Source organism: Capsella rubella, unplaced genomic scaffold (genome assembly GCF_000375325.1).
Source record: "Capsella rubella cultivar Monte Gargano unplaced genomic scaffold, Caprub1_0 scaffold_1, whole genome shotgun sequence".
Lineage (NCBI taxonomy): Eukaryota > Viridiplantae > Streptophyta > Magnoliopsida > Brassicales > Brassicaceae > Capsella > Capsella rubella.
This window is the reverse complement of record NW_006238923.1, coordinates 12641962-12657484: the sequence shown is the minus strand read 5'-3', so window position 1 is coordinate 12657484 and position 15523 is coordinate 12641962. Positions and strand designations below refer to the sequence as shown.

General features: G+C 34.3%; 1 protein-coding gene and 1 pseudogene across 1 annotated transcript; both read right to left on the bottom strand.

Annotated features, from left to right (window-relative positions):
* Positions 1-1004: 1004 nt before the first annotated feature.
* LOC17899338 (putative auxin response factor 14) lies at positions 1005-3957 on the bottom strand. Its single transcript, XM_023777235.1, has 14 exons — positions 3909-3957; positions 3719-3837; positions 3544-3639; positions 3385-3441; positions 3147-3290; positions 2978-3062; positions 2812-2902; positions 2532-2696; positions 2310-2423; positions 2152-2224; positions 1922-2060; positions 1565-1830; positions 1277-1464; positions 1005-1197 (listed from the first exon to the last, which is right to left on the bottom strand). The coding sequence occupies exons 1-14, from the start codon at positions 3955-3957 to the stop codon at positions 1095-1097; spliced, it is 1689 nt and encodes a 562-aa protein (XP_023633003.1). The 3' UTR covers positions 1005-1094.
* Positions 3958-6457: 2500 nt separating this feature from the next.
* LOC111828696 lies at positions 6458-6791 on the bottom strand (annotated as a pseudogene).
* Between the last annotated feature and the right edge of the window lie 8732 nt (positions 6792-15523).

The window sequence follows — 15523 nt, the reverse complement described above, 5'->3', positions numbered from 1 at the left end:
GATCAGCGCCAAGCAGCCTAGAAGAAGTTTTCCAGTGCTCGGTAAAGAAAGGGATTAAGTTCCAAGCACGCTGGATTTGGGGATTTGTGACTCTTCCTATGATTGTGAGTCTATGTCGAAGGAGGAGAGCTGAGTTATCACTGTCGGGGGCTTTAATTCGTGAGACCTTGGGCTTGATAGTAGAGGATGCAATTGCTTTTCCTTTGTCTGCATAAGAGGTCCGATGAGACATGATGAGCGGTGAAGAAGAACACTTCCTGACTGAAGAAAGATGACCGGACGACTCCTCAGCGGCGGAAGTACGCTGTAGATCTGGATCTAGATCTAAAAACTCAAGTTGATTTGAATTCTCGAAAACTGGGCCTGGGAGCGTTTCTCATCCTTGAGCTAAGTTCCCTTTGATGTAAGTTAGAGTATATTTTTTTTTAATATATTTTCTTAGTTTACGTATGATTATGAACTATTAGTTTATTGGGCAGCTAACCAACCTTTTCATAGTTTATAAAGTAAGCAATATTTTCACCATACTTAAAATAAAAAGCTCGTACCGAAAATATTAAAAAAATTAGAAAGGTATTATTTTCAAATTGATATGTTGTAGTGACATCTCAAGTGCTAGCTTGATTACTACAGCTAAAACTATAATCTTTTATTTGTGGGTTAAAATGGATCGATTTCAAAGTAGGATTTATTTATTATTCATATAAAATGCCTATTTTTCAAGGCATGTTGAATGTAACATAAATTATTGGAGTCAAACTCTGGTAAGAGATATCGAATAAATAAGTATTTAGTCACTTGGAATATGTAACGTTAAATCTCGAGCTATTTAATGACTCTATATTTATTGTTACAATTAAAAAAAAAGTATTATAAAAATCATAATATCACAAGAACAGAGAGATAATTATTTTATTAATGAACTATAGAGAGATACATATTAGAGACACATACGACAGCAATGAACATTGTTGACAATTAAAAACAAAAGAAGAAGACATCACAATACTAGAAAACAAGAACATATCTAAAAATTATATAATAAGAACTTCTCAAACCATTCTTGCCTCTATTACACCACGAAACATTGCCATTTAAGCTTTTGATTTAGTTTGACAGATTGTTCTCTCAGACTTCAATTTATTGACCTCCTCCTTTGAACATATTAATATCTTCTTCACCATGTTGCAAAATTCACTATATGAACACAATACCAAAAATGTAATATTATCTCTAAAAATATTAACTAATTTATAATTAAAAAAAAAAATCTTACAGCCATGGAACGTCCCCAATAAGGACATGATCTCCTTCATGGTCTATGAAAACCATTTCCCATTGGTTACGAGATTGCAACTCCCCTCCAAGATCAAAGAGCTTCTCCAGTTCATGAATTAATTGATCATATCCGTTAAGAACACTTAAATCCAGAGCTCTTCCTACAGTTACACCTTGCATTTGAACCTTTTCAATAACATCATATATATTAAAATTGTGTGAGTGGATTACAATGTGAAAAAAGTTCATGTATGAAAAATTAAGAATATGATGATCTTATACTTACCTTAGTACAACTTCTAGTTGAACTAAACTGCTTACTTTCTGCCATCTTTGGTAATTTAAATTTTTGGGTCAAACCAAATTCTTTTTTCTGACAGAGTTTTGAAGTATTAGATACTTGGTATGACTCATTTTTTCCAGAAGGAACGACAAGAGAGACTCCAAACAATCTAAGACTAGTGCCTCCTTCATTGTTCATGCTTGGTTGTACCACTTCTGGATTTTGTGTTAATATAGGAGGCAAGAGATGTGGTGAAAATGATGACGAGCCTTTATATATATAATAAGAATAGTGAGAAGGTAACAAAAAGAGTTTCACATTAAATAGGAGTTTATAAGAATGTCTCTATTTATTATTTACCAATTTTGTTAACATGTCGTGAACGCTTGTTCTTGAGCAAAAATGATTGGGGAATATTTGATGAAGGCGGTATATGCTCGATTTCCCATGGAGAAACCTTTTCAGGCCTGGGAAAAGATGCAAGTTCATCCCATTGCACCTTGAAAATTAGAGTTAACTAGTCATATTTTATTTATTACACTCAAAACCATATTTTAAAAAAATGTTACAAATTTTGAATGAAAATTTACTTGTAAGCTTCGCCATTCTGAATCCTTCCAATGAGGGGAGAAATTATCAACTCCAATAATTGTCCCAGAATATCTTAGTCAATAAAAAAGAAACGTTTCATAAAATGGAGAATGAATGAGAAAAAAAAAATATATTAAAAAAATTGATATGGTAGTACCTTTTTACAGAGAAATCCTCAGCCTCGAACCGCATAGTAAATCTGGATCCGACATTAAACTTATTGTTCACAGCATCTAAGAATTTGTCGTACTTGACAATAAATTGACTTGATCTGATACATATCAAAAACCAAAATATAAACATGCATACATGTCAAAGAAACAAATCTTATGATATTTCATAAAATCATTAATATGAGTTCACGTTGTTCTTTAATTACCTTGGCTTGAAAACTACAGTGAACATACATTGGTTATTAAAAGCATGCAATGCAGAAGCAATTACTCCATGTCTCATATTTTCTGTTGATACTAGTGATGAAGTTATGTTTCCTTGTTGATGTCTTGCCCGTCTGATACCAACTCGTAATTCTCCAGTTTCTCCCCTGAAACCACATGTAAATCATTTAAATCCAATACTCAAAACGCAAAAGATATGTAAAAAGTTTATATAATATATTACCAAAGGAGTATAAAAGCATCACCAACAACTAAACTTACCGAAGGAGTATAAAAGCATCACCAGCAACTAAACTTTTTGTTGTTACGAATGCACTCCATCCTGTAGTTAAAAGATGTCTTTGTGGTGTTCCTAAACTCAACAAAAAAAATTATTAGTTACTAATTACGATTTTCAAATATTTTTGTGAATAAAAGAATTTCGTACCCCTAAAACTGTGTTTGAATTTCCAAACACTATCATGTAGATCTTTAGTAAGAATATCTTGGGTAGGCACCGGTATATCCATATCCTAATATGGCAATATTTAGTACACAAGTGTGAAATAAAAGCTTAAATTTTTGATTCAAATAATAGGAAAACTAAACAAAAATACCAGCGGAGGGAGACATTCAGTTGCACTTCTCTTGGGGACCGATAATCCGCCATGAGTGCTTGTATCTGAGGCCGTTAAAATCTTCATAAAAGAATTAACTTTTGGCCTATATTGGCTATCATTTTGAGTTGGGATTACAACTTGCTATACATTAATGAATATTAGAAAATTAGTTAGAGATAATAGGAGGAATCATCTAATCAAGACTAAAGTAAAAATTTGATTATATTTCACCCACTCTTGCATCTGGTATCAATGTAATCTCAGCGTAAACTTGATCAGTATTTTTTTCCGCCTAAAATCAAAAATTTAAAAATTAACAATTTACTTATGGATATAATGAGATAAAATATACAAAATAAGATAATAATGCTCATGTGTATTTCTTATCTCATACCTTAAGCCTAACAGAAATAACACGACATTCGAGCTTGGAAGGAAGATCAAAATTTGATTGTATTTGATTTAATTCTTCTCTTGTAGCTGCCTCAACCTGAAAATTTTGTGAAAATGTTTCAAATACCTAATTGAAAACAAAACAGGGGATATAGATAGAAAGAGAGAGAACTAACTAGCTCTATGTGGCCTTGAGGAAAATAATAGACTTTATCTCCAAGATTTGGAAGATGACACAAAGGTCCAGCACACAATTTCCATAATTGCTCATACATATAGCTTTCGCTTCCATAAACTAGTTAAAAATAACCAAAATATTAAAACCCAATAAAGTTCATAATGAAAGAAAAAAATAAAACTTCTTACATGTGCCTGATAAATCAGGTTGTACATTTGCAACGTTGCAACCATCCATTTGTTTTTATCCAAGGATAAACTTCTCTCTCTATCATGAAAACACAAAATGATACATTACTTCCAAAAATATGTCATTACATAATAATAAACATTGTGAAAAATGAGAATTTCAAAAATACCCTTTTTAAATATTACTTATCAAAAATATCCTTTTTCAAATTTTATCAAAAAAACCACTAAAATATTTAAAATTTACCTAATATGTGTGTAAGCTTATAAATATACACACAAATTACCTTTATATGTGTATAATTTTTTTTACATATTTAATAAATACCGTATAAATATCTTATAAAAACATTTTTAAAACCTTATAAACCCTAACAGAAACTTTTTAAAAACCTTGTAAAAATGATTTAAAATGTTTTTAAATATTATAAATTATTTAAATCGAATCTACGAATTGTAGTTATTATCTAAATGTACCTTGTAACCATATAAAACTCTATAACTTTTCATATTTAAACAGGGGTATTTTTTGAAAATGGATAGGAAAGGGGTATTTTGAAAAGGGGTAATTTAGCTAATATTGATATTTTTCAAAAAATATATATTATATATTACAAAAATGATAAATCATATAACTATAGAATTAAAATAATACCTAGATCTAATGAACTGGAGAGAAATTCCTAATATTGCTCAAGCTATATATTATTAATGTATACTAATTTTCTTCTTGGAGCGATGTTATTTATTTTTGGATGAAATTTATGAACTAGAGAGACAAGTATTTATAATAAAAAATACAAAAGTTGTACTTCTTTAGATTCAAACTTTTTGAATATGTAATTAATTACGTTACCAAAAATTATATACTTGAATCAAGGTAAGTTATTGATTGATCATTGTTTTGACTGAATATGAAGGTAATTTTGTAATATTCATTAATTTAATGATTGATCATTATTTAATTACATTACCATAAATGATATACTTGAATAAAGGTAATTTAGTTATTGATCGACACCGATGCTCTAGACATCGATCCATTTGCTTGTCCTCGACGAATCTCCATTCCATGCTCTCCGGGGATGACGATAACTCTCTAAAGGGTTATACAGAGGCACAATGACATATAAACAATCAAACAATTAAAGAAATCAACCAAACAATTTTGAAACCACCCAAAACAATGATTAAACCGCTCAGATAAGTCATAGTCATGCACTCACCTCTTTATTGGAATGAAAGAATGACAAAAGCATGAAGAACAGAGGAATATCATAACCCTCATGTAACGCCCCAACCATCAACTCTCCAGTGGGTCTCATGTTCACTCTCATCCCATGGGCCTACCTCTCTTGATGGGCCTCACGTCCTCTCACTAGGCCCGTGAGCTTCTCATCAATGGGTCTCCCCTTCCTTGCACTTCATGGCCGAAATAACACTTCCTCAGGCTCGCCCAAAGTCCTCAAATCATAGAAAACAAGCATAGAAGCAAAGAAATCAATCATCAACCAAAGGAACAAAGCATGCATCAAAATTGCTTAGATAAGACTTGGTCATGCACTCACCTTTAAATCTAGAAGAACAGCAACGAAACAGAGACTAAGAGGGACAAAACAACCTCTCCTAACACCACACACCACGGATCTAACCTCCTATAGCCTTGAACAACCAAGAATAAGCTTCAACCTCTCCAAAAACTCACTCAAAAGCACCAAAAGATCTATTTCTCACTCTCTGCTCTTCTCTCAAAACTCACAAAGCGACAACTGAAGAAAACCAGAGAAACGGCGCCCCTTAATCCTTTTAGTAGCCCTAGGTTTCCCCAAACCGAAATCCAATCAAACCGACAATTTAAAACCTATACCGTCGAACCAGAGATTACTAGTGTCAATCGACTCCCCTAACTGGTGTCGGTCGACCCATCCGGTTTTCTAAACACGGGTGTTATACTTGTTTACCGATTCTACAAATCACCACATGATCTTTCCTTGTGTTTTGGCCTTACTCACTCAGTTCCGACAACCACTTCCCGAAAGGTCACCCATCCTTGGACTACTCCAGCATAAGTACGCTTAACTGTGAAGTTCTCTTGGGACCTTTGACCGGTACTTTGCTATGCTATCACAAGGAGAAGCTTTATCATAAGACCTTGTTGCCTAATCATTTTCAAAATAATACCAACGGAAAAAATAACATAACTAATAACTTGTTACGATTTTATAATAGTTACAATCATTTGTAAACGTAACATATAGTTCACCTTAAGGATATTTTGTTTTTCTTTTTCATTATCTTTAACTGTTACCAAACCAAAATCCAAAGTAATTTTAACAAGTCTACAGAAATCATAATTACCTAATCATTTTCTCCGCTTTAAATAACTGAAATCGCAATAAAAGAAATGTATGGTGATAGTAGTTCAGACTTTTGATTAAGAAAACTACAATCGTCAAATAATTTTATATTTTCTCATTTATTTATTTTTTTTCTGGAAAAACAACAAAAGAAAATAAAACATATCAATGTAAAGACAAGATCGGTTTCTATCACTTGGTGCAACAACATTTGTTTCCGAAAGAAGTAGCACAACTCCCAGATGAGAACCCAGCCTTCCTACAATCAGCCACACATTTATCATAATCGTACGTTGGCGAACAAGTATTCTTGCACATATCATCAATTCTCCGAGAAGGTTTGATCTCTGCATGTCCACAAAGTCGCCACATATGAATATCATATATAATCATATCAACCTTCTTGCTTTCAAACGATGAAACCTAATCAGAAAAAATTAACTGAAGCCAAAATGTTGTAAATGGAAAAAGAAGCTGCAATTATAATAAAGAGTAAGAAAGTCATCGAAGTCTTGGTGTTGCCCATTTTCTTGCTTGAAGTATCAAACTAAAGTCTATTTAAAAAATATGTTATATGAGTTTCTAGATTGTAAGTAGAAGCTATATTTATAGAACATAAAGTTTGTTGTGATTGTCAAAAAGAGGTTTACAATTGGTGGATCTGCCATATAATATATATTAATAAATTTGTATTTTGACTAACAAATATTTTTATATAAATTGGTACATGTATATGGATCTTCACATATACTCAATAATATTTTTACTCGGACTAAAGAGATTTTCTTTTTAATTATTTTATTTTTTCAAAAGCAAGGTTGACCCTGATCATATACCATATCAAATTAGGCTAAAGAATCGGGTTCAGAGAATAGCTAAGACATTTGGTTTGAAATAAAATGGTTTAGTAATTTTAATTTTTTTTGACAACTATTGATGTGCTTAACATCTGGAAATAAATTGGAATTATGGCTTATGTACTCAGCTCTGGCTAAAGAAATTAGGATGCCCTTGGGCAAAATATGTTTTTGGCCTTTTATCTAATTTATGCTAAAGAAATTCATTTTTTTGGGCCTATAAAACATGAGTTTTAAGATATCTTTATATATAAGTTGGCATTTCACATTTGAGAACAAAAAAATGAAAAATAGAGCTAAAGTTATTTTCGGTCACCTATTCGACTACTTTACAATAAAAATGGGCCCCATATTCTTAGAGTAGTTTTTTCAAAGTAAACGGCCTTTGCGCCGCTGCCCCTTTTTCCACCCTAGTTGAGCCGGACCTGTAAATACTTCTTGTTGTAGTGTTTCTCGTGCCAACAAGACTAATGGCCATAACCACCTTATCAACTTCATTTATTCTTGTGACTATGACCAACTTTTCTACCATCTCCCATCGTGGAAATCCGTTAGACAAACTTTGATCTCACATGTGTTAACTAGCTTATTAGCCTTTGCTTCACAGCTCTCTCGGGTTATTTCTAACTCATATTATCTATAAAAAAATTTTGATTAATAAATAAGTTAAACAAATTTGTAATGTAGCAAAAGTTTCTCAATGAAATTCCAAAAATCCCGTGCCAAAATCCATATGAAAAAACAAAATTTCACATTTCTAAAGAAAGTTTTTCATACGTAGAATATAAGATCTTTGAGAGATAAATTATATATGCATTCTCTTTCTTTGCTGCCAAAAAATATAATATAGCCCTATATACTAATGATCAAGAAAAAATGAGGAACTCAACTGAATCAATAGAACAATAACAAAACCTCTCTAAATCTATTTGATTTCTTTATACAAATTAGATGAGTTATTTTTGAATGATTTTTATATTTTTGTTTGGGATTATTTTCACATTTTGGTGACTATTTATTAACAAATGTGAGAAAAACAAATTCCATTAGATACTCTTACTGTAAGGTAATAAATTTAAATGGTCAAAGTATAATAAATATTTATGTAAAAAGTGTGTACTGTTGACCTAAAAATATATTTCTATTTAATTTTCTTAAAATGAAAATTTTTTTTTTCATTTTTGTCTGTCTTTTTAATGTTATTAGATTTTTCTATCTGATATTATTATGAAAAAATATTTGTGTTTCTTTTGTTCACGCTCTTAGTTGGTTGTAAAAAATGTGATATGTCTATATATGCAAAAGATAGATGGTCATTGTTGTCTACATAATTAAATGACTACAAATCTTTATAGTCATACCAAGACTGTTGTGAAGGGCATACATGTTGGGGATTTCTCACTTTTGAGGTCCTAGTTTGTAAGACATTATTTGTAACAAGTCGGCCCTTTATTTCCAAAAAACAATCAATTTATAACCCGATGATTATTCATATAACACTACAAGTCAAACATACTAAAACAAACGCGAAATCCAACTTAAACCATCAGCCAAAACCAATTCCATTTTCTTAAAAAAACTAATTCAATTGTAATGCAAATATTAACTAACATCCTAAACATGCTATAACCAAAAACAAGAGGAATATAAATAAGCACCACACAACTGATATCTTAGATCATTCCCTTCTTTGTCGCCATAATTCGACATCACAACTTATCTTTACCTTTACTACAACAATTAAGATGCCTGAATTTTATCACAAATACTCAGTAAGGCGATCCTTATATCTCCTAATGATACGATCGTCAATAGCACTTAGGAAATGAAGCATAAACATGAGCTGGAACTTAAAGGAGCTAAGCTTGCAGCTGAGAATAAGCAGCTCATAGTGGAGAAGCTTGTAGTCGAGGATTCTCTTGTCATACTATTTGTACCCATGCATGATTCAGTGATAAGCTAAAATGTTTAACGAAGCTATTAGATAATTAATTTATCAAATTTTGAGCCAACATGATCTGGAGAACAAGTAGGATGAAAAGCTTATCAAACCACTTTGGTTTTGTTTCAAGCTAAGAGTTTTCAACAATGGGAATAGTGTTGTTTGTAATCTTTTTCTTTTTCCATTGTCAATTTTTGTCCCAATAGATTTTCTTGACAGTGTGTTTAATGAGATAGGTGCTTCACTTCACTAGTGCCCATTTGCTGAAGGACTAGCTGATGTACTTGCAGACGGATTTGCTGAAAACATTTCTAATGAACTCGCAGGGGGACTGTACCACAAACCAAGGATCATGTATAACTTCAATTATGCTCGAGTATTTTCCACCATATATGAGAGTTCTTCGAAAACCATCAATAAGAAGTCTCTAAATCGTGGAAGATCATCTCTTTTCAACTTGGTCAAGATGATGTTCAAAGTTCTCAAACCAAACTGTTATGTGATCCCAATTTCTTGACCAAATTGACCTCAGTTCTATATATCAACGTTAGTCTTCAGCTTAAAAACTCATAAAAAACTACAAACAATAAGACATTTGACCGAGGAAAGAAAAAACTGGTTGGATTCAGTTTTGGAGATACTTGTAACTGTTTAAACCGGATATAATGAATCCAAGAACCGACTCACCCGTGTTTTTCCAGTTGCTATACCATAAGCTGTAAATCATGTAGGATGACTAGAGGCGTCAGGTCTATACCAAAGAAGAGACTCACCAAAACAAAAAGAAGAATCTAAAGTTTCCTTGTCCGAACATACTAACATTCAATAATATTAATCTCCAACGGCTCCATAAGAAGAATCTAAAGTTTCCTTGTCCGAACATACTAACATTCAATAATATTAATCTCCAACGGCTCCATGCATTAAATATAAATTGTTAGCCACAAATTCAGACCAACTATAATTAGGTATGTCAATCGGGCTAGCCCGGCCCGGCCCGGCCCAAAACCCGTAAAGCCCTCATATATTTGAGCCCGGCCCGGTCCGGCCTGAAAAATATCCGGACCTATATTTCAAAGCCCGCCTCGGCCCTAACAGGGCTACAGGGCTTTTCGGACTTTTTTGGGCTTTAGCTAACGATAAAAAATCAACTTCTAAGTTCATAATAGTTTTTAAAAAACAATATTTAAAAGTATACTATAAAAAATAATGTATCAAAATTTAAATAACTTATCAATATTCATTAAAACTAACTTAATTTAAGAGAAAAATTGAAGACTAAATAAATTATTTACACTTTAACCCAATAAAACATGGAACTAAAATACTTTAAAGTAGATGATATAGTCAATATCTATATATATTTTAGCTTTGTTCAGTTTTGACATATATAAATAATAGAAAATATGATAGATAATGATTTTAAAAGTATTAAGTAAAGCTAGTAAGTAAATATGAAAAATTAATTCATTAATCAAATCTTCTATTCAAACTACAATATTTACAAAAATAAAAATATATGTATTTAAGGGCTTTTCGGACCAGCCCGAGCCCGACCGGGTTAAGCCCAGAAAACCCTTTAGCCCGAATGGGCTTAGCCCAAAAGGTCCGGTTTTTTCTGGACATATATATTTAACCCCGAGCCCGATGTTTTTTAGGGCCGGGCCGGACTAGCCCGCGGGCTTTAGCCCTAATTGACATGCCTAACTATAATCATCTAGAAATTTTCCTTCTTACTTGCATTACACCTTACAAGGCTCTAGGTTCCATATCCGAGGACACATCACCATCTAAAACAAAGATTTCTTTCCATAAATGTTATTTTCTGATTGTGAAAGGAACTTTATTTTGAGCCTATGAAAGCTCATAATCTTTGTTCTTTTGACTAACGCACCTTCTAAGTCATAACATTAGTTTGTTCTTCGAAAACATTTTCGTTATTGATTGATTTGTTGAGTCTCTTATCTTTGTGCAGATTCCCCTTAGATAAAACCTCAAAACCGGTTATTCAATTCACTTTCATCATATCACCTCAAAACCTCAAAACCAATGTTTTAGGTTAAAATTGTAATACTACAAAGTTGGATATCATACTTCCAAGTCTCAGACTATAAACATTGGTGATTGATTAACCTATAAATCATATAAATAACCATCTAAAATCCTTATACTTCGTTACTCAACTTAAATCATATAAATAACCATCTAAAATCCTTATACTTCGTTACTCAACTTACGTAGGCAACGATGCATATATCAAATAATTAGGTTCGGTCATTGCCCTTAAACTTTCATTAGAAAATAGTATTTGCTTCTTATGACGAAACAAGAATAGATGGAATTAGGAATTGGTTCATAATGCTAACGACATGGAGTAATGATGAATTTAGAACAATACAACAGTGTAAAGGACTATAAATCGCAGCCTAAACTAATTGATCATCTCCCCCTTTAATTATCCCTCTAAACCAACAAGTATACTACTCAAGCATACTTAGGGAATCATCAAACAAAGGGTTAAGTAATTCATATAAATAAAAAGAATAACAACTAAAAAGGTTTTAGAGACTGCTTCAATGAAACCAATATGAAGATGTAAAGACTGTTGAAAAGTGATTCAATACTTGGTCAAAGAGAATAAATGTGAGAGTTTAAGTATTTGTCAGTTATGATTTCAGTATTAATTTGGGGGTTTAAAATTATGTTTAATGTAGGACAATAATGAGTCCATGGGGTAATGGGAGTAAGTTACATTTCTAGTTTTCTATATAAGTGATGTAATCTCATTCTGAGAAAAGTGAACCAGAAGAACTAGAGAATCAGAGAAATAAGAGAGTTAAGAATCATTCAGTAAAAGTTCTTGTTCTCTATACGTCTTACAGCTCTTCTTTGTTCCGCACGTCTGTTAGTATAACATAGTGGTTTTGTAGAAATCAGTTCTACTTTCTTTGTTTTTACAACATTGTGGTATCAGAGCGTTAGGTTTCAGTCCTCTTTGATCTTTGTGTGGAAAAGACAAAGTAAGCGTTTGCGTTTCAGTCCTCTTTGATCTTTGTGTGGAAAAGACAGAGTGAGCGATGGCAGCCAAAGGAGGAAACCAACAACTATCAGTTCCGCAGTTCAAGGGTGAGAAGTATCAACTTTGGAGTCTTAAGATGAAGACTATGTTCAGGTCTCAAGAGATTTGGGATTTGGTGGAGAATGGATTTGAATATGCGAATCCAGCAGAACCCGAGCAGCAGCTACGGGAGAATCGCAAGAAAGATGCGAAGGCGCTGTTCTTCATTCAGTCAGCCTTGGATGAAGATATCCTGTCACGGATTGTAGCCGTGAACACGTCTCATGAAGCGTGGGAAATTTTGAAGCGTGAGTACCAGGGAGATCAGAAGGTAATCACTATGAAGCTTCAGACTCTACGTCATAATTTTGAAACAATTGTGATGAAGGAGAAAGAGTCAAGACAAGAGTATTTGGCAAGGGTGTCAAACATTGTGAGCCAAATGAGATCTTATGGTGAAACGGTGTCAGACGCAACTATTGTGAGCAAAGTTCTCAGAACTTTAGTTCCAAAGTTTGAGTATGTTGTTCCTGCGATCATGGAAGCCAATGATCTGAGCAAATACACGTTTGATGAGATGATGAGTTCGTTGTTGTCGCATGAAGATCGTCTTGGTAAGAAGGTTGAGAAGTTTGAGGAGAAAGCTTTCGAGGTGAAGGGAGAGTACTCAGGACAGGGCCACAGTAATGGTTCTGGTAGAGGATCTGGCAGAGGAAGAGGCAGATCTGGAGGTCGCGCAGACCATGGCCGTGGAAGAGGTCAGAACAATACTGGTGGGTCGTACAGCAAAGGTACAGACAAGAGCAACATTCAGTGTTATTATTGCAAGAAGTTGGGTCATATGCAAGCTGATTGCTGGAAGAAGCAAAATGAAGAAAAGAAAGCGAGCTTTGCAGAAGAAGATGTGCAGCCGAGAATTTTCATGGCATACAAGAGTCTAAATGTGTCTGAAACAGTGTGGTATTTGGACAGCGGTTGTTCTAATTTTATGGCAGGCATCAAGTCATTGTTTAAGGATATAGATGAGTCGTACAAGCTGAAAGTCAAGCTTGTGAATGACAAAGAAGTTCAAGTTGAAGGAAGAGGAATCGTTTCTGTCAAAGATAGCGATGGTAATCTCAAATTCATCTATGATGTGTATTACATTCCTGATCTAGCGCAGAATCTGTTAAGTGTTGGACAGATGGTGGAAAACAATTGTTCTGTTTTCTTTGATGGGGATGTGTGTGTTATCAAGGATAAGAAATCGGATTTCACAATAGCAGTGGTGAAGAAGACTGCAAACAATCTGTACCCGTTACAGATGTCATCTATTGAAGCAAGTGCTTTGGTTGCGAAAGTTTCAGAGATGTCAAGGTTGTGGCATTTACGATATGGGCATCTACACGAGAATGGGATGAAGATTCTCAGTCAGAAGAATATGGTAGTTGGATTACCACATATTGATGCTTTTGGGATGTGCGAAGGATGTATATATGGGAAACAAACGCGGATGTCGTTTCCTGTTGGTCAGGCAAGAAGAGCAACTCAATGTCTTGAGATTGTTCATGCTGATTTGTGTGGTCCTATGCAGACTACTTCTCTTGGAGGAAGTAAGTATTTCCGGATGTTAACAGATGACTACAGCAGGATGAGCTGCGTTTATTTTTTGGTGTCTAAAGGTGAAGCATTTGAGATGTTCAAGAAGTTTAAGGCACTAGTGGAGAAACAAAGTGGGTTGTTAGTCAAGGTGTTGCAAACTGACAGAGGTGGAGAGTTCACATCTACTGAGTTCAACCAATTTTGTGAAGATGAAGGTATACATCATGAGCTTACTACAACTTATACACCAGAGCAGAATGGTGTAGCAGAGAGGAAGAACAGGACTGTTGTAGAGATGGCGAGAAGTATGTTGAAACAGAAGAATTTGCCAAATCTGTTTTGGGCTGAAAGTGTGAGCACGGCAGTGTATCTGCTGAACATTTCACCAACAAAAGCAGTCGCAGACAAAACTCCATTTGAAGCGTGGTGTGGCAGAAAACCTGCAGTAAGTCACTTGAGAATTTTTGGCAGTGTTGCATATTCTCTTGTTGATATTCATCTCAGGAGAAAGTTGGATGACAAATCTGAGAAATGCATATTTCTTGGTTATTGTTCACAATCCAAAGGTTATCGATTGTATAATCATGTGAGTGGGAAGATTGTTGAAAGCATGAACGTCACATTCGATGAGGATGCAGTTTGGAGTTGGTGTGAGGGTGATAACGGTGAGCTTGTTGAAGTTCAGCCAGATAGCTCTGTAGAACAACACGGTACTGTTGAGCAGGGAGAGAGTCAGAGTCCAGTTGGTTCTGAAGGTCATACACCCGCAAATTCGATCCTTAATTCGCCTAATAGCAGTGGTCACAACAGCAGAAGCGGTGACATAAGCAGTGAAGAAGAGAGTCCTCCTCGAAAATTTAGATCTCTGAGAGAGGTTTATGAAGTTCAGCAAGCGTTGTTCATTTCTGAGCAAGGATCGTTCAACGAGGCTGTAGAGGAATCAGAGTGGCAGAAAGCAATGGGTGAAGAGATAGAGTCCATAGAGAAGAGTAAGACTTGGGAGTTAGTTGAGCTTCCTGAAGGTTAACGCGCAATTGGTGTGAAGTGGGTATTTCGAACAAAGTATCATGTAGATGGTAGTGTTCAGAAGTATAAAGCAAGACTGGTGGTCAAAGGCTATGCACAAGAGTACGGAGTGGGTTATGAAGAAACCTTTTCTCCTGTTGCAAGGTTTGATACAGTGAGAATTTTACTTCAGTTTGGTGCAAGTATGAATTAGCCAATATATCAGTTTGATGTTAAGTCAGCTTTCTTAAATGGTGAGCTACTTGAAGAGGTTTATGTTGATCAGCCTAAAGGTTTTGTGGTTGAAGGCCAAGAAGGGTGCGTGTACAAGTTACACAAGGCATTGTATGGGCTGAAGCAAGCTCCGAGAGCTTGGTACAACAAGATTGATTCATTTTTTGCAGAAACTGGGTTTGAAAGGAGCAAAAGTGAGCACACTCTCTACATAAAGAAGCAAAGTGAAGGTGATATCCTTATTGTGTGTTTATATGTAGATGATATGATTTACATGGGTTCGAGTGCTGCACTTGTTGCTGATTTCAAGGAGAGTATGATGAAGAAGTTTGAAATGTCAGACTTGGGTTTGCTGCATTATTTTCTGGGCTTAGAGATTAAGCAAGTGGAAGATGGGATATTTGTGTCTCAACACAAGTATGCAAAAGATTTGTTGAAGAGGTTCAACATGACGAATTGCAATCCGGTGGAAACTCCTATGAATGTGAATGAGAAGTTGCAGTTGGAAGATGGAACAGAAAAAACGGATGCAACAAGATTCAGAAGTTTGGTTGGTGGTCTTATCTATTTAACTCATACAA

Excerpts from the sequence above, each read along its gene's own strand:
- LOC17899338 (XM_023777235.1), bottom strand. The coding sequence starts at position 3,957 with ATGGATGGTTGCAACGTTGCAAATGTACAACCTGATTTATCAGGCACA. Across the intron at positions 2,903-2,977 it reads ATTCAAACACAGTTTTAGGG|GAACACCACAAAGACATCTT; the intron begins GTACGAAATTCT and ends TGTTGAGTTTAG. Across the intron at positions 2,061-2,151 it reads CAGAATGGCGAAGCTTACAA|GTGCAATGGGATGAACTTGC; the intron begins GTAAATTTTCAT and ends CTAATTTTCAAG.